This window comes from Scatophagus argus, chromosome 11 (genome assembly GCF_020382885.2).
Source record: "Scatophagus argus isolate fScaArg1 chromosome 11, fScaArg1.pri, whole genome shotgun sequence".
NCBI classification, from domain to species: domain Eukaryota; kingdom Metazoa; phylum Chordata; class Actinopteri; family Scatophagidae; genus Scatophagus; species Scatophagus argus.
In genome coordinates, this window is record NC_058503.1 from 16,493,963 (window position 1) to 16,518,776 (window position 24,814).

General features: G+C 43.4%; 3 protein-coding genes across 3 annotated transcripts in view; 2 read left to right on the forward strand and 1 right to left on the reverse strand.

The window, feature by feature from the left end:
- Positions 1-328: 328 nt before the first annotated feature.
- Positions 329-3,704, forward strand: tpt1 (tumor protein, translationally-controlled 1). Its single transcript, XM_046403240.1, has 6 exons — positions 329-483; positions 1,066-1,139; positions 1,628-1,812; positions 2,004-2,109; positions 2,437-2,553; positions 3,274-3,704. The coding sequence occupies exons 1-6, from the start codon at positions 456-458 to the stop codon at positions 3,274-3,276; spliced, it is 513 nt and encodes a 170-aa protein (XP_046259196.1). The 5' UTR covers positions 329-455; the 3' UTR covers positions 3,277-3,704.
- A 496-nt stretch (positions 3,705-4,200) lies between these two features.
- LOC124066647 (general transcription factor IIF subunit 2-like) overlaps positions 4,201-24,814 on the reverse strand; it is a 37,754-nt gene continuing 17,140 nt past the window's right edge. Inside the window, exons 5-8 of the mRNA XM_046403238.1 lie at positions 9,122-9,203; positions 7,510-7,609; positions 6,510-6,653; positions 4,201-4,516 (exon numbers count right to left, since the gene is read on the reverse strand). Of these exons, the coding sequence (XP_046259194.1) occupies positions 4,379-4,516; positions 6,510-6,653; positions 7,510-7,609; positions 9,122-9,203 (464 nt within the window). The 3' untranslated portion in view covers positions 4,201-4,378. The remainder of the gene's footprint in view (positions 4,517-6,509; positions 6,654-7,509; positions 7,610-9,121; positions 9,204-24,814) is intronic.
- Positions 21,653-23,869, forward strand: kctd4 (potassium channel tetramerization domain containing 4). Its single transcript, XM_046403239.1, has one exon. It carries the CDS (start codon positions 22,050-22,052, stop codon positions 22,824-22,826), a length of 777 nt encoding a protein of 258 aa, XP_046259195.1. The 5' UTR covers positions 21,653-22,049; the 3' UTR covers positions 22,827-23,869.

Genomic DNA, 24,814 nt, shown 5'->3' on the forward strand with positions numbered 1-24,814 from the left:
AATCTACGCTCATTACTATTATTTAAAAACCCAGGTTTGCAAAGTGAAATGTAAGGTAAGTTTCAGTCCCACATGCTACACATACATGAAATGAAAATAAACTACAGAGCAGCTTTTCCCTCTCGACACTTCACTGTGAAATGTTAATTTATTGATTAGTTTGTGTCGTTTTGTTTTTTATGTGTAGCACGGGTACCGATAACTTGTTATGCAATGTCGTGCTTCAATGGCAACTGAATGAATCTTGAATAAACTGGATGAATGGATGGGTGCAGTACCGCCATGGGCCACCACGTCGAAGTGGCAGCAGAGCTCACATCCCGTCATCCGCAGTGACGTCAGCAGGACGTAAATTCACGGCCTCGCAGCGTTGTCGTTCTTTTTCCTCTCCGGTGCTGTTAGCGCGCCAGCTCTTCTCGTTCTGCCTCTGGAAGATTTAACACCGAAGCCTCAAAATGATCATCTACAAGTGCGTCATTAGCAGTGAGTGACCCTGTTTTGTGTACTCGTTGGGGTTATGTGGGTAGCGTTACGGACGCGATGGGCTTTTTTCCTCTGTGTTGTGTTATTAGACGAGCTACCCAACTCGTGTTAGCTAGCTGACTCGTGTTAGCCACCCTGATGGCTAGCCGGTGATGCTGAGGCCGGTTAGCTTCTATCTTTAGCTAAAGTTCAATTACGGATGAAAGTTGTTTGAAAGTGGAAAAGTGTGGTTCCCGTGTCACACTTTTTTATGAATAATGGGAAGCTCTTAGCGGGGTTGTATGACACGTAATGGTGGTTTAGGATATAAATAAAACGGTAGTCGTGTTAAAGTAACGTTACGTTGTACGTGGCCTATCAGCGTCAAGTAGCTGCTAGCCGCAGTTTTATTAAAGGGGATATCTGACTGAGAAAATACCGCATATGGCGCTGCTTTTAACATGTGATTTATTGAATGGAAATGGTATCGTTAAATTTCTTCGGAGGGTACTAAGATCACCTCGCCTCTGGATTATGGCGCAACCACAGGCTAGGCCGGAAACTTACTTTGTGTGATTTTTAACAAAATGTTTCTTTCCCCAGACGACGAATTCTTCGCGGACACATTCAAAATGAAAGAAAGCGAGGACGGGATATTCTACGAAGTTGAAGGAAAGGTGAGTTGATGGGATCCGTACGTAAATGGTTGGTAAAACACAAAAGCCGCAACTAACGGGTCATTTGACCAGTTCACCGCTTTCCACCATCTGCTCGTTCCCAGCACAGTGAAGTCATCACGGTCGTGGGATGAGGCCAACACAACGTTCATAAGTCGTGTGTTCAAATGGCAGAGCTGTTCATTGTCTTACGTTTGTTTCAAATGTAGTCGTCGTTCTTCCCTCAAACAATGCGCAGCCTAAATGTCTTTGATTAGTCACGTGATCGGCTCTACCTGTGGCGACTTGAATGGCTTTGTGTGAACATGCCATTGCTGCAGTCGGGGACGGCGTTCATATGTCTGGCACTGTTTTCATGAGAGGGAAGATTACATTTTGGCCGCGTCCTAATGTTTATTCACATATTGATTTACACTTTTAGTGTAAGTGCTGATTCAAGTCTAACCTTCACGTCTGTCCTACTTGCTGCTTTGCTTCTCCTTGTTTAGACGGTCATCAGAACAGAAGGGTTTGATGAGAGTTTAATTTCGGCCAACGCATCTGCTGAAGAAGTAACAGAAGGCTGTGAGTCTAGCAGCACATCTGGTGTAGACATCGTCCTCAACCACCATCTGCAGCAGACCAACTTTGATGTAAAGTCATACACGACCTACATCAAAAAATACATGAAGGAGTGAGTACTGGTACTTTGGGTTCAATTCATTATTGATTCGATATTATAAGTGTGGTGGGACATGGATTGCAGGTACAGGATCAGTACTTTGGTGTCAAGTACCCCAAGTTCTGGTGTTGTGAGAGAAAGTTGTATTGTTTAAATGTGTGGTATGTTGTAACTGATGCAGAAGTTTCTCTCTCCATGTCCAGCATTAGGGCCCACCTGGAAAAGAACAATCCAGCGAGAGTGGAGCAGTTTATGGCCAACGCTCAAAAAGCAGTGAAGATGGTCCTAAAAAACTTCAAGGACTTCGAGGTAGATATGGAGCCCAGTCTCACACTGGTTCGATCTCAGCCAACATGGTTCATGCTTGTTAACTTAACTAATACTGTAGTAAAAAGTGCACTGAGTGACTTGATGAAAATGTTGATATTAATATGCCTTTTTGGATGAGTATGATGAAGTACTTTGTGAATGTGTTCACAGTAAAGTTAACACACACACACTACACTTGTTCAAGATGTTTCAGCTGATAGGTTGATTTTATTTATTTAAGTGATTTTGAGACTAGAATGTTGTGGAAAAAATAAACTTGTCTGGTTTTGGCTTTGCTCTTCTTACATGTCCTCTTTGTCTGTGCAGTTTTTCACAGGAGAGTCCATGGACACAGAGGGCTTGGTGGCACTGCTGAACTACCGTGAGGACGGCGTCACACCATACATGCTTTTCTTCAAAGACGGTCTGATGGAGGAGAAATGTGTAAGTACTCAGCCGAGTCTCCAAAAACACAAGTGTCGTGGACGTTTAGGTAAGCACATGTGCAAACTCGAAAATGAAAACGGAGGCAACAAAAGATATTTCTGATCCTGGATGATATTCTTCGGTATTCACTTTCAGTACACATTTAATTTTATACTGGAAAGTGGAATCATTTAATGTCACTATCAGCTGTTGTGCTGGGTGGCTGCTCTGAAGACAGCGCTGATGTTTTTAAAGGGGTGCTTCAGCGAGTCAGTATTCAGCTTTCATCCAGTTTGCAAGAGACTTTAAAACAAAGCATTAAAGAAAACATTAAAACAAAAATGGCAGCGCGGCCGCACCCCCGGTCACATTCCTGAGCACAGAGTCATACGCTTCCCTTAATATAGTCTTAGGCCCTTCCCAGCTGGTTCAGGTCTTTGTCCTCATGTGGCAGAGCTCCTATCAAGCCACGGGGCATGAATGAGGATTTAAGACAGAACATGCGATCTCCGCACCACCACCCTCCTCCAAAACCTAATAAACATAACAACCTAATAAAAACAGTTTGCATATTTCCTTAGTAAAGTGAGACGTACACAGGCGAGTGCAATGTGAGCTAAACGGGAACGTGAAACGGGTCATTTTGGAGTGCACAGGAAGTGGAGTACTGTGGAAAAGTAGTGTGGAAAACATGCTTGGTAGACGAAGTATATTGACAAGTATTCCTCTGTCTTGCAGTAACTACCTGGAACTACATCTGCTTTTCAATTGGCTGCTGCTTCCCAAATGACCCCAAGCGCTGACTGAAGGAGCACTATTTTGCATCAGGCCTGAAGGAAACATTTCTTGTACGATTTCTTACGTGTTCACGTTACGGCCCACAGCACCACCACTGAGGCTGGGTGAATCAAATGTATGGTCCCCGAAAACAGTTTTTAAACTTTTTTTTTTTTGCAGTGTTTCACTTTTCAGCCTGGATTGGATTATTTTCGTGAAAGAAATTTAAAATGCGGGACTGAGTGAAGATCTGACCGATTGAAAAATGTCCCCCCCCCCCTGCATTCTGTTTTAGCAGTGTTGATGACCTCAGACCTCTGTATTTTATGAAAAATCCATCTACTATGAAAAGACTTATGGTTGAATTTGAAAATAAAATCTAGTGCCACCAACTTTTGGTTTGTGGGATGTTGGGTACTCATTTTACTTTGAATTTTCTTTTGGGTTGACTTGAGAATTTGTAATTAGCACAGAGCAGAGTGAAAGTGACCAGCTTTATTCAAACTGATCAATAAAATAATAATAATAATAATGCTTAAGTTTTGAATGCAGGACTTGTACTGAAAGGATCTGCTTCACCGGACTTGACAATCTAGAAGACATTTCTCTACACCGAGTTTACCTTGTGAATGTGGTTGTTTTGGGAGTCTTTTGAGATTCTCAGTCACACAGATACCTGACTGGTTACAGACGGGACACAACAAACACGTACCTTTCAGCTTGTACATCTGAATGACCTCTATTAAGTGGGAGATAGCTGAACTAGAAGTCATTGATTCAACTTCCAAAAACCTACTTGAAATCAATCGCTGATTGTAGGTTATCAAAGTGCTGTGCTGGCCAGTGCGTAGTAGACTTTTTCAGCCAATGATGAGGTGAACTCAAACATCACATACTTCCTGCATGTGATGAGCAGCATTTCATTTTAATTGTTTACATCTACACTCATGAAGTGAAAATTCCTTTGAGAACACAAGCCAGCTGGAAGCTCAGGTTGTGTCTCGGTCCCCGTTTCCTGTCCGATGTGTCCAACTTCGGTGAACAGGCCCGGAGGAACCCGCTGCTGCTACGCGATCTGCATCTGCTCCTCTTCCTCCTCAGCAGACTGGTAGTGCTGGTACTCCGGCTTCAGTTCCCAGGTGCTTTTGTGAGCTCCTTTGTTGTTGTATGTCCCAATTTCCTTCATGATTTCTTTCAGGTAGGTCTGGAGAGAAACATGTTGAAATTAACAGATTAAACACAATCGTATTGTGGACAGATAGCAGACATGTAGCAAATCCACTCAGGTGCAGCTTTACAGTGTACCAGCGGCGGTCTCATAGGAATAGTTTGGGACATATGCTCATTCGCTATCTGGCAGAGACTTGGATGATTAGATTGATAAAATCATCTGTTAACAAAAGGAGCCAGGAAATGATCTCATTTCAGCTTCTTGCACAGCCAATGAGGTCAATTTCTCATTTCCAGTCTAAATGCTAAGCTAAGCTAATCATCTCCTAATAGGCTGTGGCGTAATATTTCACAGGCAAATACAAGATGTATCGGGTTTCATCATCTCGTTACATCAGAAAACTGATGAAGTTATTTCTTTAAGTGTAACTACTGCGCTCGGCCCCTGACTTCCAGTGAAGGGAAATCTTAATGCTTCAGCATACCAAGACATTTTGAACAATGCTATGCTTCCTGATTTGTGGCAACAGTTTGCTGAAGGCCCTTTTCTATTCCCGCATGACTGTGCCCCAGTGCACAAAGCAAAGCTCCATAAAGACATGACTGGATGAGTTTGGTGTGGAAGAACTTGACTGGCCCACACAGAGCCCTGACCTGAACCCCATCCAACACCTTTGGGATGAACTGGAACGGAGACTGTGAGTCAGGCCTTTTGGTCCAACATCAGTGCCTGAACTCACAAATGCTCTGCTGCACGAATGGGCAAAAATTTCCACAGAAACACTCCAACATGTTGTGGAAAGCCTTCACAGAAGAGCGGAAGCTGTTAAAGCTGCAAAGCTCTCTGTGTGTTTAGACTGAGATGTCAAGTGTAATGGTCAGGTGGCCCAGTACTTGCAAAAAACAAATTATGATATATCATCATGGACAGCAATAAATGAAGTAGTTAAAATGAGGTCCAGCACATTAAAATGATGCTCACACAATACATACATAATAATACATTATTTTTCTGGGAAAAAAAAGCAATTTGACTTAAATACTTGTACTTTCGGCATTTTCAGTCTATTTTAATGCTTCTGCTTGAATGCGGGACATGTAACAGCGTTTCTACACGGCAGTGTTGCTACTTTAACATAAGTAAAAAGATCTGAATATTTCTGGAACCCGTAATCTGTTCGAAGGTAACAAAATCCACCCACAAGCACCTCTAAACAGGCTACATGACAGTCTACCTGCTCTCTGAATGTAAGTATGAGACTGAAGGCGATGCCAGAGACAAGTTTATACTACATGGTGACTTCCTGTCCTTCACACACACCTCGCTTTGCTTCTCATCTGCTTGGATCTTTGATTCCTGCTGTGACAGTACTGTTTGTTCGACAGGCATAAATCTAATTTCTAGTACTGAGCAAAGAGCTGTGGAGGACCATTCAGTGATGCCGAGAGGCCATACTGTCCAACCACCACTGGGTGTCTCTGTTGAGCTTGTACAGACGCGTCCGCCGTACCTGATGAATAACACTGATGTGTTTCAAGACTTTTCATAATGGGTATTTCGGTTACTTTAGTTCAGTTAATTTGAGTGTTAGCCAAGTGCTTTAGGAGAGAAATGATGGTGTGGAGTGTATTGCGGCGTTTGACTCCTACTCAGCCGGTGGTTATGCAATCAGACGCAATCAGAGGGAGAGAAGGACCTCAAGGTCTCATCAGCACCTACACATTGCTGTTCTCCGCGAGCTGGAACGAAATCTACTGCACTGTATCGATTCATCCCATGTTTGTGTGAGAGAGTGTGTGCGTGTGTGCGTGTTGGCCCAAATTTCAGCCACAAAAGATTGTGTGAACAGGCATGAACGTCATGTCGTGGGCGATTTGTTCAAATTTAACAAAGCAAGGTGGATAGTGGGCAGGTGTATTGTTTTTTTTGGTCTTTCCAGCTATACGGTTATGTGTGATTTTTTTTTTGTAAATACTTGTGTGCATGCATGCGTGTGTGTGTGCGTTTGTGTGTGAATGCTGCTCACCACTGGTTGTTTAGTGATGTCCACCAAGTCCTTTATGTTGTAATACTGGTGCTTCTCGAAGGCAGAGAAGAGCATGTCCAACACCACCTGTCGCTCAGCCCTCACCATCTTCCCCTCCGACTTCTTCTTCTTATCGTACGCCACCTGACAATCACACTGAATATTACTACTGCTAGTATTAATAAGTACTATTATGTTGACAGTTGTGATGTTACTGAAGTTAATCTGACCATCCTGGTTTGATTTTAGTGTCACAGTTTGATCAGAATCGCATAAACGCGTATAAAAGTGTAGTTAATTATCTGGTGCACATCGATTCAGGTCGCTTCAGCCTAAAGGTCAAGTTCCCAAACTTGTGGCTCCTACATTTCCCATAATGCAGTTCAACAGTCTTTGTCTTCAAATGAGTCTGTACGGCCAAGCAGAGATCACCATAGTGACGTCATCAGGGTTACTTTGTCAGACTCTTCGGCGATCGCCCCTGGAGTCGTAGGAGACGATACGAGGGTTTCAGTTAACGGTTATTCTCGTTGTCAGTTAATCTAATCTCTCATTTTCTTGATTTATCATTTGGTCTGTAAGCAAATTATCAGAAAACCATAACCACCACAACTGAAGAGATGTCTTCAGATGCCTTAGTTTGTCCAACCAATAGTCCAAAACTCATGGAAATTCACTTTGACATTATAGACGATTAAGAAAGCATTCAAGTATTCATATTTGACAGACTTTAAGCAGGAAATTTCTGACCTCGACTTTGTCACGACGAATCAACTGACCATTTCAACATGACAAGTTTTCACAGGCTGAAGACACTCTGTGACAAGTGAACTGAACTCGGTGTGCGATTGGTGAGCACCATTCAGACTGACGACTGCAGATATTTTCTATTGGTGAAACGTGTGGGTCAACCCCTACAACTAGCTTTTACTCTCTAAATGTTTTTGTTATCAAATGGGTGACACGCATACACATACACCCAGACACACATAGTCCTCACATTGAAATCGTGGTTCGCCACAGGCTTGAAGACAGTCGTGATGGCTCTCTCCAGCTGCTGTGACAAACGTGGAGACTTGGTGGACTCTTTAATCTGCAGCCTGACACACACACACAAAGAGAGATAAAGTTTGCTTTGTGTTTTCTGTGATCAAACGTGATCTCAGCTGACAGATGTGCCCGTCGGCGCAGAGGAAACTGTCAGCCTGTTGAGTTAAACGAACCAAATAAGTAACGGCAGCTGCTCTGTCCAAAGATATTCAGCTTTACATTCACTTTTTGTTGCTTTTTATTGTTCTCAGCCTGATGGCCAAACAAACATTACAAGCCCAGAGGAAACATAAAGCGCCGCGGCAGCGCGATGTCCTGAAATGCATCATAATATTGATAATATATATTAAGACTAAGAGTCATGCTAATGAAGCCTTTAGTTAAACTTGCTGATGCACTGGACACAATTTCTAGCCGTACGTATGTAATTTCTCTCACCTCTTTGTTGTTGACTCACATTTTATCCTCCATAATAAATAATAAGCACAAATCAAAACTGACAATCAATGAGTAACACACACACACACACACACACACACACACACACACACACGTCTTTCTAAATAATACAAATCTAACTTGAATCCTATGTTTAATCATATCTTTAATATGCACATTGCATATGATCCCTTTATCAAACTGTAGTGAAGTTTGTACAGTAACTATTTTAACTGCGTCCACACACACACACACACACACACGCGCGCACGCGCACCACCATGACAACATAATGTCCCGCATGTCCCCTAGTCTGCCACGATGGAGGGACATTTGTCAGCTGCCATCCAAATGGACGATTATTTTGGACCGCAATGAAGCCTTTCCTTGTTGAGTCAGAAAGGAAATACAACTGGACAAATCTAAAGTTCAGTATGTACTCTGCAGTACATCACAGTCCCAACCCTGCTACGTCCAAACAGGCGCTCAGCCAAGATGATCAGCACACGGTGGTGACGACGGCGGCGCAGACATGCCTTTATGTCGTGTCAGTCATGCGAAAGCCTTCCCGTAATGCGTCTCGACGTGACGGCGGACAGAATCGGCCTCACGCGCTGAAGCAAACCGTGCTGTGTGTTTGCCTTGGGTTGTATTGTAGCAGTGCATCTGCCACAGTGATGCAGTTGCTATAGCAATACCATCCACTAACTAGCTGCAATAACGGATTCCAACAAAGAGGAGACAACTAAAAACCCAAAACGCTTGAAAAAGGAGAGCGGACTCGCGGTGTTTGGTGCACATACACAAATAAAAACAGTTGCAGCGATGCCCCCGCGTCAACACACCGCAACCGTCTCTGCTCCTGCTGGAACTAAGTCACAACACTTACACAGATTTTGTTTGTGTTGTCCCGGGGTGAAAAAAAGAAAATTCAACAGCACAGTTGTAGAAAACGAAAGCACCGACTGCTTCAGGCATTCGTGTGCACGTTTTGTTTTTGTTTGTTTGTTTGTTAACATTATACACTAGGAATTTTTCATCAATAGTTGTTTGAGGAGTGTAAGATGAATGGATGAAAATGGCAGCTGTTGTCTTATGTTGTGTGCAGTTTGAAGTTCACTCACTTCTTCAGCTTCATGTAGTTGTCATTGACGACTGGTCTGCATTCAGCTCTGTGCACCACCATCCCCTCCAGACTGATTTCATCTACAACAAAGACAGTGAGTCAGCTTAATCATGATTCACACACACACACACACACAGTTTGTTGGGGGGAAAAAAAACAACAACAAAAAGTTATCATTTTGCTGTTGTAAAACGTCACCCGTTAAAGAACAGAAAACGTGTGTGTGGCAAATTCAAAACGATTGGACACAATTTATGACATTTTTTTCATCTTATTGTAAATATTGTTTAAGGTGCTCAACAAATTGTCATTTTGACACTGATCAGATTATTCAAAAAGTCTGAACGTGTCCAAACTGGGACTTAATATGGGAGTGCATGAACACAAAATCAAATGTGGATGCAGCCTAAGTCCATCATTCAAGATCATTAAAACACATTTAATCAGTCTAACTCTTACATTAAGACAGGCCTTTATTGTTTTTTACTCTGTTGCTGCAGCAGTATAAACATCAGAGAACGTAGGAAATAATTAAAAGGCATATGAAACTAAAGTAAGAATACAAGTAAAAATACAAGCTATGTAAGAGCCGCTAAAAGGTAAATTAACAGCAGCAGAGTCAGAAAGTCTCGTGCGGGGACGTGAGACAAAGAACCAGAAGGACATCCCCTTCAGCAGCTCTTTGTGACCGACGCTGTTATGGAAGATCAGTGGGGAGGAAGCAGAGCGTGAAGCCACACTCACAGCAGTTGGAGGCTCTCTGCAGTGAAAGAGGAGGATATAAAGAAGCAGGTGAACTGTGGGATTGCGCTCTTGCTGCACTTCACTGAAGCCCGAGCCTAAGCTGCACCCAACTAAAAACCTGTGATAAGACATCAAGCCTGCAATTTACTGATGCTTCCACATCCCCTCTGACACAGCAGGGAGGGAGGAGGATGTAGAAGGACATTGTCTAAATCCAGGTGTGCACAGCTGGCTGACGCAGCCTCAAAAACACTTAGCTTTAATTGTTTAATTGCAGTCTGTGGTAATTCTGCAAAGAGCCGAATGCAGCGAATCAACACGTAGCACACGTCATCAAGTCAAGGTTACTATTTCCGCCGCTGGCAGTCAGCCTTCCATGAAATCACTCGCTCCTCTCAATTTGTCATTTTCAACGACGCACATGCACACATGCGCGTCCAAGCCTTCAGCAAATTATTCAACTGGCTGAAGCAACTTTTTTTTTTTTTTCCTCTAATGCCTCTTCTGCTCCTCTCCAGCCAGCCGCTTTCATTCTTTACTCCTTTTTTTTTTTTTTCTGATCTTCACAAATTTTGAATCGACTGTCCGAGGAAACGGCGCTGAGTCCAGTTGGTGAGCGTTGGCGTCGATGTTGGCAGCGGCTCCGTCTATTGTGCATTGTTTGTACGATTTGGCATTGTTTGTATCTGGACACATAGGAAGGGTCTGAGAAGCGGCTGCATGTGACACCCCATCAGCAGAGAGAGGCAGACAGTGAGGGAAGTCCACAGAGGGCTGTAGAGGTCAACAGACAAGACAGCGAGGCGCCGCCGATGACCACACTGACAGGCCCACATCACACGTGGAGGAGGTAGCGAGGCTGTCAAAAGTATTTTAACATCCTCTTACTATTTCCATAATCAGCTGAGGCTCGTCAGGTGTGAAATTCTGTAAAATTAGAGTGAGTAAATCCTCTCGGGACACACGCCAGTGCCCTCCCTTGCGCTCACGCTTCCCTCACTGACGTCTTTTCCTTTTTATCTTAGTCTCTCCCGCTGAGGGGGGGCGCAAAGAAAAGATACGAGGAAGAGATGTCTCTCACGCGTCATCTCAAGCGACGTCAGTTTCTGATGACGCCATCACAGCAGGACCCCCCCCTCCATCGGTCAGCGTCAGCTGCTCTGCAGTATCTTTTGTTCCCCAAAATGATCCGTTTCCACAGATAATAAGAAGTCCTGATAGTAACAAGAGTGTGTATTCCCACTCCTGCGTTTTGTTGATGTCCTCCTACATGACAGCACAGAAAGTTAAAAAAAAATAATTGTCTCTGCGTCTCTTAAGAGCATCCACGCACGTGACAACAATCCTCTCCTCAGACTGTGCACAGACCAAACCACAAATACATTTAAGGACAGTTCAGATACCGGATTCACATGAGCCATTTCTGCTGGCAGCAAAGCACTTTTTGTATTCATTAATTATTCAGGCCTCCATTTATTGAAGCTCTGCTTGTAAAGTCGCTGCTTAATGATTTCTGACTGAAATGCAGGAAATGTGGAGAAATAACTGAGTGGCCTGTAGGTATAAGTTTGGCTGGAAAGTATAAATTTATTCCACATATAAATCACACTGATAGACCATATATAATTATATTTTTTTATGGTTCTTTAACTGGGACCGTGGTTAACGTGTATCCACTGATCCAAACAGAATGGCAAACAGGTTTTACACAGAGATGAAGAGCACTGGAATGTCTTTAGCAACATCTGACTGATTAACAGATCGCGTGAAGCATGGCAGACCTGCCTCCTCCAGCTTGGGGGCTGTTGTTTCTGAAGGACCTCACTGACTTGTCGCATGCAAGCGTATGAAATTAATTTATGAGCAAAAAATACAAAAGATTTCCTATGATGCACTGCAGAGTCCTGGTTAACTTCAGCCTCCTTCTGAGGACTTTAATCTGTAATACAAATATATAGCTGACAGTAAGTCTAATCCACATTTGATGAACTAATGAGTATTTACAGCAGTTTTGTGTATGTGGTACTGAAGCCAAAAAAAGAGGAACATATAAGCAAGTACTGTGGCTCATTTACAGCATGTGATTTTAATAGTTTATGGAGCTCTCAGTCGTCAGAATGGATTCATTGTTGTTGTTGTTGTTGTTTTTTAATGGGATTTGTTGGAAACAAACTCTAGAAAATATCCAGAGCCTCATATTTATTAAAACAGCCTTGATATATTCAGTGTTAACCAAAGCTGAACAAATGCAGGTGCAACTTGCCACGGTCACCATAGTAACCATCACATGCCAACGTGTCACGCATCATTCCATCAAGAGTCCATCTTTAATCTTGAGGCAACAAACGCTTCGCAGTACGTGTCACGGATCTCACTAATGTTCATCTTTGCCTTTCCCACAAATGGATGCAATTATGTGCAATTATCAGCTGGCGAGAGCCACAGCACTTGCCAGCAACATGTCTAAAAACACACCCACACACGCAAAGCAACATGTGTGCACACAGGCACATGGCTGTAGCGTGTCAGTTGGGGGGGGGGGGTCAAGGCCGTAAAGAAACGAGGACTTGTTCCCTTCTTCCTCATCTCGTTTCCTCTCTCCAGGATCCAGACGAGCACCGCATGTGTAGGAGAGAATTACTAAACTAATGGAGAGGCACACATACTGGACGAGTGATGAGGACTGACCACAGCATGTTCAGCTCAAGGCTTCTGTGTGTGTGTGTGTGTGTGTGTGTGTGTGTGGGAGGAACACTTGAGATTGAACAGACAGACTCCTGCATGTTGGCTTTGCTGTAAAAACTCTTAAGTGCTAGATCAATGTTTTGGTCCGCACCTTCGCCAGACGTTCAGCATCCTAATTCTCCTACGCACCCGTCATTCAGAGCTAAGTGAAAACGTACTCTGTCGGATGAGGAAAAGCTGCCGCCGAAACTTAACGTCACCAAAAATCACAGCTGTTTCAGGGGAGCCACCTGGTAGATTCACTTCTGATGGGGAGCCTCTTGTCCTTTCATTTATGAATTATCTATGAGATGCCACAGCCACAGTGAGTCTGTTTCATGGCTCACTTGTTGGACTTCAAGGTAGCTTAAAGATTTGTTCACTTTGCTTCTGAGAGTTCAGAAGACTGGAAGCAAGGATACTGGCTGTGACCAAAACAAAATCTACCCACCAGCAGCTCACTGATTAACACCTCATATTTCATTTGTTTTATCTGTACAAAAACAGAGGTGTTAACAAAAATGTGGTTTCATGGGTGATTGTGTGGCAAACTATTTCCTCTCTGTGGTGATGGTGACAGGCAAGCAGCCGAGACGAATAAGCATGTTTCAGTTGAGTGTTTTAAGCATCGAGGTCTTGCAATTTACTAAGAGGTTGGACAGCTTTTAGGTTACTTTTAGGTTTAACTGGCATGAGTACGACAGCTTAGCCATTAGGGAAAAGTCGTGCACTCTGACAGCTGCCTCGGGGTATAAATGCAGGCCCCGGTCCAGGGTGAAATCTTCCGTTAACACCTGACAGTGTAACTTGACTTCTAATGAGAGAGCACAGTCAGGCATGAAGCCACAGAAATGGACCTGGTAATCCCTCTTTCTGTCATGGCACAGCACTGTGATGATGCACGGCTGACGGCTGCGGCAGCATCTTCTCACTGCGTCAGGTCCATGCTGAATATCTTATCAAAAAGTTTTGACCTGATGCAGCTGCTAGTTAAAATGTTCCCTAATGAAAGACATATGGATGTATGTCGTATTATGTCTGTGCACAACACAGTAGGGTTAAAATTCACCTGCCACTCACCAAAGGCAGGCGATTGGTGGACTGCTGAAATGCTTCCACGTCACAACCAGCTCCCATCAATGCAACACGTAAGCTGACTGACCACATTGTGTTTTGTACTGACTCTGCTCATTGTAACAGCATGTGGCGTATTGACTCGAGTCAAGCCTTAGCCCGTGGGGAAAAACTGACACAAGAGTCAGTGACTCTGTCACAGTTTTTTGAGGGACCCTCCATGTCCACCATTGCTACGGTTATCGAGCTCGCTCAGCCTATCCACTGGGGTCGTTAATCCGTGGTGAGCAGCGTTTCGCACAACTGTGTTGTGAGGATGGTGCACTAACGCTGCAGGAGCAGAGACATTTTATTTCTTCTCTATGAACACAAGACATGGCCTTTCAGTACCCATTATGCCTGTCAGGTCATCTTAGGACCTGATTAAGTCACTTAACTAGGCCTGACAACATGAAGTCTTTTTCAGTCAGTGGTGGGGATTCACTTCCCACAGCAAACTGCCAGACTCCGTCACACAAACAGGAACACAACAGCGCCAGTTAAGGCTGTGGGTGGCCACAATCTGACTTGTTACCAGACATATTAGCTACATTTTTTCATATAATTATTGTTTTCCAGAGAGGCGCAGTGAAGTAGTTAGGTAAAAGTACTCATACCACACTGTATAAATACTTTATATGAGACTTAGACTAATTTTCATTATGGATTAATCTGCTGATTATTCTGTCAATCGATTATTTGGTTTGTAAAAACCAGTGAGAAAACAGTGAGTTAACATAATTTACCACAAGTCCAAAGTGACTTCTTCACAATGTTTGTCCTCACATTTGTGAAGCTGGAACCATGAAATGTTATTGCACAAAAAAACATCAGATCTTAACCAGCTTTCAGCTGAGCAGCCACCAGCGGATACAACAAGAAGTCTGCACTCTGGGTATCCTATAGGCACTTTGTTCTTGGTTTTAGCTGCATTCAGTCTTCCCCCGCATTGTTGTGTAACACACACACACATGCACACTTGCTTCTGCCCGTCAGTCAAGTCAAACTCTAAATTAAAGAGGTCTGAATTTAACACACCGTTAAAACAGCAGTAAGTCACTAACTACTGGGTGATGATCCACAAGAAGAATAAAACCCATCAGCACTACATCGTGGGCCTGATGCCGTCTGTGTTTCTGCCACTGAGTGCAGAGCTTCAAGAAAGTTCACCAAAAACATAAGGATCCACCCAAAGGGCACCATAACACATTAGGCGCCGCTAGTAACTGATGTGACCATGATTGGCTCCTTCAGCTAAAAGGGTCAGAGGTTAAAATGTACTCCAACTTCAGGTATCCTCACTTCAGGGTTTGTGTCGCGGCTCTGTTTTTCAGCGCATCGAAAGCTTGGAGCAGTCTGGTTTTCAGCACACAGCTTTTGTACTGCCTTTTTCTTTAGAACAAAAACGATATTAGCAGAAATTATGCTTCTGTAAAGGTCTATTGCATCATATTTGTACACCTTTGTGAAACCACTTAAAAGGTTCTGCTATGTGAACATCAGGGAAAGTCGATAAAAGGTTCGTTTTTGATTTTATGTCAACTTTCAATAAATATATAGGCTTTCAGAAGGGAAATTTTGCGCTTCAGAAATGCTGCCTCTGGGGAAAAAAAAAACAAAAAACAGACCCAGCAGATAAAGAAAACGGAGCAAAAACCGTCGTTACTACCGAAACAAATCTAAAATACTGTCAGTCCGTCTCCAAGTTCAAATCTGTAATCACGACAAAAGAAAAAGAGGCCGAACAGGAGAACAAAAGATGAAAACGTACAAACGTGTAGATGGAACAGATCTGGGTTTACTATTCATTTTAAAGGCATTACAGTCAGCTAATTCATGAAGAGTGGAGAAGAGAAAAATGGCCTAGTGAAGATGGCAGAGGGGGAGGGAGGGAGAGAGGGTGAGAAGGTCACTCGTCCACCCCCCCACACTCCTCTCTTACTCTCTATCCGCTCCGAGGCCCTTTCCTCAAAGCTCTGACCTTCCTAATGTTAAACACAACAAACAGCTCGCCGCCCACCAGGCCTCCATCCGCCATCAGCGTCTCTGGATAAACTATCCCTTCTCATCTGTGTTTCACCATACATCAACCACAAACACAGCGAGCCTACACACACACACTAGAACTAGAGCAGTAAATACACACACACACACAGAGTCAAAGACCTTCATCAGCATGCAACACAAACGCTACTCCTCTGTGTTGTAAAAAAAACCGCTGCAGCTTATCAATTCTTCCTGTTTTTTTTTTTGGATTGTTTTATTTTTTTTTTCCTTTTCAAGATTCGCTAGCCTTAAGGGTCATTCAGTGTCTGCAAAAAGAATTTCTTCCTCACAAACGCAAGATCTGACCCATTGCATAAGCTACTTCTGTTCCCGCGCCTCGGGCTCCTCTCCGCTCTGAGATCAGCCTCCAATAAGATTTTTGGATGGTTTCATTACTTCTCTACAACAACAACACCCTCTTGGCTGGGATCTTGATTCAGACCTGATTGAAGCCTGGTGACCTCCAAGTTATCCTGCCAATTGAGATTTTGGTAAGACTGAGGTGGTTTCAGCTCTCAGGAATAACTTGTGAATGCTTCAGAAAGACATGGGCCCAGGTGTGTAACATACGCATACACACAAACACCCCCTTCTAAAGTCTGGTTCCATATGAGCAATGCAAGCCTTTCTGTTATCACAGCTGATCATGCTTGATGATATGGCTGCTTTAAGTAGCACAATGACGGCTGCTCTGGACTTGTCAGAAAACCATGACTACATCTGCTTCCGGTTTGCTGTAAGAATAGAAATGAATCCTGAGCATGTTTACCCAGAGTCTAATCATTAGAGAAATTTATATAAAACAGAAAATATGCTTTGTACGACTTCAGAAATTTGTTATATATATATATGAAAGGCATTTGTGTAGGCATTTTTCTGTCTTTGTGCATACACCTGGCTCGTAGATGTTAGCATAACTGGCCTGCGTATGCTACAGGACATCAGTTAAATGTCATGCATTGGACGGTACTATTATGTATGAAATTTGATAGAAAAGGTAGGATGCAATCTTCTCTCTCACAGATACACAGAGTTGTGATAGAGTCTTGTCTACACATGAAGACAACAAGGAAGCAATAGCAAGAGGGGGTGGGTGGGGGGGGAGGTGGTGCAGTCACTGATTGGATCTCCAAATATAATTTTCCATTAGAGCTCATCTCTACCAGGCCCAGAGGCTGCCTCATTAAGGAAATTTAATGATTCCATTCATTAACTTTGAAGAGATTTTCCTAAGTCTGTAACTGTGCTCAGCCCACTCGTTTCGATTTTATCATAGACTAGCAGCATCCATATGCAACAAACAGGCTTCAGAGCAGCTGAGTGGTTCATTTAGCCGCTGCCTTTCTCACCCTTAAAAACTCACTGGCTGTTTGCAAGGTGTGATACATCATCGTGTTTTTAAGAGCCAAACAGGGAAACAGGGTTTATTATAATATTACAGAGCAGTTTTTTATTTATTTTTTAATTAATTGAAGAGATGGTATATTAGAAGAATGTAATGCATCAGGCTAACCTGAGCTTTGTACGATACATCAACAAAATTCCCCTCCCCGCACACACCTTGGCAGCTGATGAGTTCACTGCACAATATTACACAAACCAAACTCTGGCACCTTTCATTTACAACACATCAAACATCCTGTGAGGTAATCAGGAAAAACAAAGCAAATCCCCAATGACAATCAAATACCTTCATCCTGCAAGTAGTTTCACAGCGTTCTCAAAGTATGACGAGCAGAACTTTATAGATCCACTCATTGTTAATTTTTCTAGTTTTAAATAAATAAATAAATAAATATTATATCCTCCAGCCAAACAGCAGGAATGATTTCCAGATGAGCACAATTCTCCTACAGGCCAAATGCAATGTGAATGCAATTCTGTCAGACTGATTTGTATTTAAAGCTGAATTTTCATCTGCTATACCAAATGCAGCTATAAACAGACAAGGTCTTAACGTAACCCCAAGGGGGCCTCTCTGATGCTTTTAAAAACCAGTATGCAATAGTTGTCAAGCCGAGGACTATGCATGTGCTGGAGAGAGGAAGTGCCCGTCGCAGCCGATGTCTCGCACAGCCTTGCTTTGCTTAAATGAACCCCGTACGAAACTTTAAACTGCCCGAGCCCCAGTCCTGCACGTGATGATGAGGTCTGAACCTTCTTCAGTGGTTCTCTCCCAAGTTCCTCAGTCAGACCCACACCAAGTTTGTCTTCCCACCTAGTTTTAATCTTGTTGAGGTTTTGATCTCCGAGAGACATAAAAGAGTGAGTTTTCCGACCCTGTGGCAGGTTAGAGATCAGGAAGACTGTAAACTGTGTCTCAAGCACTTGGCATCTGGCTGGTGAAGCCAAAAAAGCAATTCCTGGAGTATCATAAAACTGACAGCTAGGAAGACCCTGCCTTAAACACTTTGGCCTTGTTTTCCCAAATAAAGAAGGTTACAGACTGGCTGACTGAAATAAAAAAGTGACGTACATAAGAAGACTAACAAGCTCTGGAACAAATAAAGAAATCTAGTCAGTCTTTCAGAACATACAGGCTAACGATAACACAGGTTGAGCAAAGTATTAAATGAAATTATACAACATGTGATCTAGACGTTCAAAAGATGCGTTTTATGAAAGCTAGCAATTAACCCCCAGACGCGGCTTGTTTTTAACCTGTCGTCACCTGGACTCGGACACCTCTGTCATCATAACTGCATAATCTTTGACACTTTTGTTGTATTCCTTTTCGTGACATCAAACAAAACCGAGAGAGGCTACAGCTAAGCTGGAGGCTCTGTGAGGCTGCTTTGGACTAAATGCCAACACCTGCCAGCTAACATGCTCACAGCGACACTGCTAACACACAGGCGTTTTGCGGCTATAACGTTTATCATCTCAGTTTGGCTAATTAGCGCGAAACAAAAAGTGAAGCTAATAAACACAAACGTGAACCTCACGCTGGCCCTTGAGTAAAAGTCAAACGATCAACTAAACTTAGTATGATTCATCTTCTGGACACCAAAACATTATGTAGACCATGTGACATCTATGTTCCAGTGAAACCAGGGCGATACGCCTGATTATTTAAAAATAAAACACTGAGATCTTGTCAGCTTAATCTACCAGATGAACATCACCCCAGCACACATGCGGACTCTCCGGAGCAGACAGACTTCCATAATGAATAAAGCAAGAGACTGACAGCTCTGAGCTCATACAAGACCCTATTTTAAGTGGTTGCCATGCCAGCTGCACAGCAGTCAGTGACTCCATGTTACACCACAAGCTCTAAGAGCAGCTGTATGAATAATTCACCACCTTTAAAAGGGGAGGGGAATCCTTGCTAGCAGCATTTTGGGAAATTTAATTCAGACGTCCTAAGCTGTTAGTTTTATAAAGAGACAACAGCTGCGACAAACAGATTCTCACTGACTTTGAAGTTAACAATCGTCCTCGATGAGCCAGTTTTAATGAACATGAAGCAGAAACCAGGTCAAACCTCCCACAATCCTCTCTGCTGCATCTTGGCCTCGTTTGCAATTCCAATTGAGTGTTGTTGATGATGATACCACTAATCACGTATGATTAGAAAATCGCCGCGGAGACAGCGAGAGCTGTCACTCTGGGATCTTCTGCCAGATAAACAAACATGCAGGCAGAAAAGCAGCGTTTTTCTAACCCACATTAGTTACTGCTGGGGCCACTGCATTTAAACCGAGTGCTTCACTTGAGATGACTCTTCAGTCTCTCTCTAGGCGATGCACTGCAGTACCGGTTCAGACGTGCAACTAGTTGATAACCTGTTGCACAGATGTAACACACTTGTTGTTTGCCATTTGTTTATAAGGAAAAGAAGTCTGCAAAGTGTTGTTGTTGAGGAAAAGAGCTGGGACGACTTCCATGACTTCTCTTGTATTTGAAAAAGGCAAGACTGTGGATACCAAAAGGGTGGATCGACCTCAAATACTGGTGGTTAAAGGCACACAAAAGGAAATGTCAGTCACCAAACTATAATGAACATATTCAATAAGGTATCTTTTTTTTTGTACAAAAAGTGCATCATGTAGTGCTGATATTAGTGCTCTCACTTTGTCATATCTGAACATACCTTTTTCAATGCATATCATTACCACTTAATAGGTGTGACAGGCCAACAACCTCACTGGAGTCATTCAGTTTTCAATCAAACGATTTGTTGATTCATCACTCAGCTGATTGACAGAAAACAGTGTGCTAACTATTTATGCAAAAATGCTTTATCTTATCACATCTCAAATGTGAATATTTGCTGGATCACCCTCGTGGTTAATAAGCTGTTGTCGACTGATGATCAGACACCACGTCACAATTTATTAATGTTTCACAGATCAAACAATTTATAGATTAATTAAAACAATAAACTCCAGATTAAATCGATAAAGAATATAATCGACAGCTGCAGCCATAACTCTGACCTTTCATCCCAGTACCCAGTTACTCTTATCTGCGATGTTCAGTACATCCAAGACGTTATCTGTCCGTTCTCCCGCAACAACATTATTTTGCCACTGAACAGTCTGAGATATAAACATCCCTGCAAGCCCACAGTGTCGGCTGCCCTGCAGTGACAAATACTGCCACAATCCAGGTATTTTGCCACTGCCAGAATCCCGCGCTGATAAATTATGCAAACTGACTGGCAATTGCCTCCCTGGTGTAAAAAAACATCTAAAGTAGGTTACAAACCATCTGGACTGAAATATTTCTACAACGGGATTGTTGTCGGGGTCACAAATGAGCATAAACATAAATTTTGTGAGCAGGTTGTCCGTCTGAGTGTTTTCGCATTTGTGTTTATGTGTGTATGGGAAATAATAAGAAGTTAACGTGGAGTACAGGGATTTTAATGTAAGAACATTCACTTTGTGCCATTTTCTGCTTCTCCCCCCATGGTGTTGTAATTCCCCATAAGGCCATCCTTCAAGTCTTAAAAATAATAAATCATTAACTCAGCATGTGGTAGTTTCCGGCAGCCAGAACATATGTTCACTACACACTGATTTTTAGGTGCACAGTCTCTAATGACCTCACTCACACCCTTCTGATGCATGGAGAGCATCGCCTGGAACGTTAGCACACATCTGTAACATAAAACTGACACACTATGCCACATTCAATATAAAATAAGCCAAACCTTCTAGTACAACTGCTCTAGAAGAGATGCTACATGTGAAACAGACACATGCAGTGTTGGTATGAGGCATCAGAAGATGATCACCAGTCTAGAGCAGTTCTGCTAACAGGAGGCTACAGAGGCAAAGCATTAGCCAATTCAGAACCTGTCCTCCACAACCAGACCACCACTGACTGTAATTGGACCATTTCCTCCACAAGATCTCCAAAGCCAGCACACACACACATGCGCACACACACACACACACACACACAAACAGGATTGCTCATTACCTCACAAGAAAGAAAACAGGATATTTACATAAATGCATTCCCTGTTGCTTTCATTTACATAAGTGAGACAAGCAGCCTTCTTCTCCCTGTCATGACCAGAGATGAGACAGAAAAATCCGGCGCCAGTAAATCCCCCGAATGAAACTGGACTCCCTTTCAAACAGATTCCACTTCACATGTAGCCCCGTGTGTGGTAAACAGATGGATTTGGCTGCAAAAGGGAGTTTCATATTCAGACTCACAGACACAAACTGAGATGGTTTCACACCACAAAAATTATACAAGCGGCCCCCCTCCATCTGGTGACAGGAGGGTGTGTATGTATGCATGTATGTATACGCGTGTGTGCATTAACTACTGGAGTGTCAGCTAGTGCTACTTGCTAGATCTCTGCACCTTTTTTTTTTTAAAGATAATTAGGGAAATAGAGCAAGCAAGAAAGAAAGAGCTTCTAGAGTCTATACTCCTCTGTTGTTTGCTCTCATATTCCCTCTCTCTCCTCCCTGCATGTGACGCTGTCTGCCCACCCACTCCTAAAGGGAGGGAGAAAGAGAGTGAGGGAGAGAGAGAGCGAGAGAGAGAAAGAGAGGAGGGACACCAAGCAGCACAGAGAGTCAGTCTGTTTTCAGCTCCCAGTTCACTGTAGCTGCTCTGCCAGACAGCACTCCCCCATCCACCATCACACACTCTCAAACACAATAACTCTCACCGTAAGACAGCTGACAACACCTTTTCATCTCCTCGGCACCACCACAGACTCACACAGCCACATCCAAAAGAGAAGAAGAGGAAGACAGACCCAATTTGTACCGCAGACACGCCAGCTCTGGGGAGGCTGGTTTGAGGCAGGAGAGGGTGACTGGAGAATGGAATGGAACCTCAGAAGGATGGAAAGTGAACTGAGGCACATCAACCCGGACCTGCTGCAGCCCAGCAAGAGTTTCAAGAAGCCCTCTTCAGGCACCATCACCATCAACGTAGGAGGGTTCCTGTACACTGCACACCGAAGCACACTTGCCAAGCACCAGGGTTCTTTTCTGGAAGAGCTGGCCAATGGTAAGAAGCCGGTCCAGCACACCGATTCCATGGGCAACCCATTCATTGACAGAGATGGTCCAGTTTTTCGCCATGTGCTCAACTACCTCCGAACTGGAGAGCTCCAGCTGCCTGACGACTTCCGGGAGGCAGGGCTCCTGCGACGGGAGGCCGATTTTTACCGGCTGAGCGAACTGGTGGAAGCCGTGGCTGAGTGGGAAAGCCAGAGGGCGGCCCAGCGGGAGGCCGCCTTTTTGGAGGTGACAGATAGCCACGAGAGGTCACAGGGCCTCAAGGTGTACTGCAGTGATGCCATCTTCATCGACAAGGTCAAAGCGCGGCTGGTGCAGATCTCCAAGAGCCGCCTGGACGGCTTTCCGGAAGAGTTCGTGGTGTCCTCCAATGTGATCCAGTTCCGACACTTCATCAAGTCTGAGCCGGGCTCACGGCTCGTACTGAAGGAGGACAGCACATTCCTGTGCACACTTGACTGTCTGAAACTAGAGACAGTGATGCTAGCACTGAGATCTGGCTTCAAGCTGGTCACCAGCCTCGACAGCAGCAAAGGCTCCGTGGTGGCGGCTGAGGCCCTGCACTTTGTCAAGTAGGTTGGAGGGAAACTGAGGGAAGAGAAAGCAGCAGGAGGAGGAGGAGGAGAAGGAGGAGAGAGAAAGGCAGAAAGGGAAAAGAGTAGTGCCTGATTCCATATCCATCAACAACGTAAGGTATTGGCTTGAAGATACTGTAAAGTGTTGAACTGTAATGTGTCTCTGGGTGGGAAAACAGTTGGGTTGGACTGTGTCACAGTGCTTATATCTTTACTGAACAATGCTGGCTTACAAACACAGGATGTGATAAGTTTGGGGGTAACACTGGGTGATTCTAAAATTATCAGCAGATTATCAGCAGATTGGCATTTCGGCATCAACCTTTACACTGCTTTGTAAGCTTGTATTTATAGAACTCAGAGAGATCCAGACTAACTTAGCATTTCTGATGTCTAAATTGTGTTTGATTAGATATCACACAAAAGTACCACTCTGTAATATGGAAGACACGGCAACAGTGAATCCATCTATAGAAAAGACGAAGAGATCAAACTGAGATTCTTAACATCAACAGCTTTATCGGTGGGTTCGTCTCTGCACAAGAACTGCTTCTGCTGCTTTGTCAACGGCTGCAAAAGCCTTCAAAACCAGCCGTGATGTGCACTGTTGTGCCATTCAGCTTTTACTACAGTCTGTGCGTGCGTGTGTGTGTGTGCGTGTGTGTGCGCTGCTGCGTGTGTGTGTGTGTGTGTTACTATACACTGTGTGTGCTGTGTTTAGCTGGTTTAATTGGTTGTGTTTAGTTTATTAGCCTCTCTGGAGCCTGAAGGGAAAATCCGCAGCACATGAACCGTTGCTTTTCATGGACTATAAAACTTCCCATCCAAATCAGGCCGAAGCAAAAAGTGTTTCTCAGATCGTGTCGACAAGTTGAGTTTAAGTGCAAAGAACCGTGATTATTGTAAGGGCTTTGAATCTAGCATGATGCATGTGCACTAAATAAACTGTGTGTTTGTTAGTGCTGTGAGCCTCTGTGAAGTCAGTGCCACAACAATGCCTATTACTTTTCAATGTGAACATTTTACAAATAAAAGTGACACTGAAACGACTGGAAAGTGTTCTGAAGTGTATCTTCAAAAGCCACGCAGTTAAAATCGCTGCTTGTAATAACACTAAGTGTTGTGAAGTTACTTTGCATCGTACACAATCAGCACAACCATTTAATCCTGGCTCATGTGAACTCATAGTCTGTACAGTGTGGAACTGCTAATCACAGGGCCAGACGGGAGCCTCTTTAGCATTTATCTTCCCGAATTTTCTGGTACAAATAAGTGGTTGAGGCAGACTGAAGCGTCTCGCACTTTCAGCTTTAATTATTTTCCTTTAACTTTTATCTCTGCATGAAATTACTCCTGTTACACGTCCCTGCATGTGTTAAGCACTAATTTTCACGTCTTGAAAAATCAAAAAAGGTGTACAAAAAAAAAAAAGGGGGGGGACAAATTTAACACTCTGTGCAGCCTATTCTATGTTGTTACACATACGAGGTGTCAGAACAGTAAAGGGTGTAACGTTTCTGGGTTTCTGCACCCTGAAAGAGAAGATCACTTCAAACCCCACTTTGGATGAGTAATTCTGATGGTGGCTTTAATTGCTCAGTGCCAATGAAGGACTTTCAATAACAGGAACCTACAGAAACAGTCCTCTTTGTTCAAATAACCAATTTTATCAGAGTGCTCAATTTTAGCGTTTCCACCTCATGATTTAGACAGAAAATTGTGACGTGTGATTTATTTAATTTGCTGGGCTTATGAGAAGGTAATGAGAGATGTTGTTCACATTACTGGGTGCAATTTTCGCATTTGATGTCCCCCCCGAGGTAGTAAGTGAAGTAGACAAAGTGACATGTGTGGAGGCTTTAATACTTCCTGAAATATTCCAGTATGTGCAACACACTTTGTATACTTCTGAGAGACTTAAAAATGGGATGAAAAGGTGTAAAAAAAATTCCACTGTAAAAGAGAAAACAAATCTACCTGTTTGGCTAT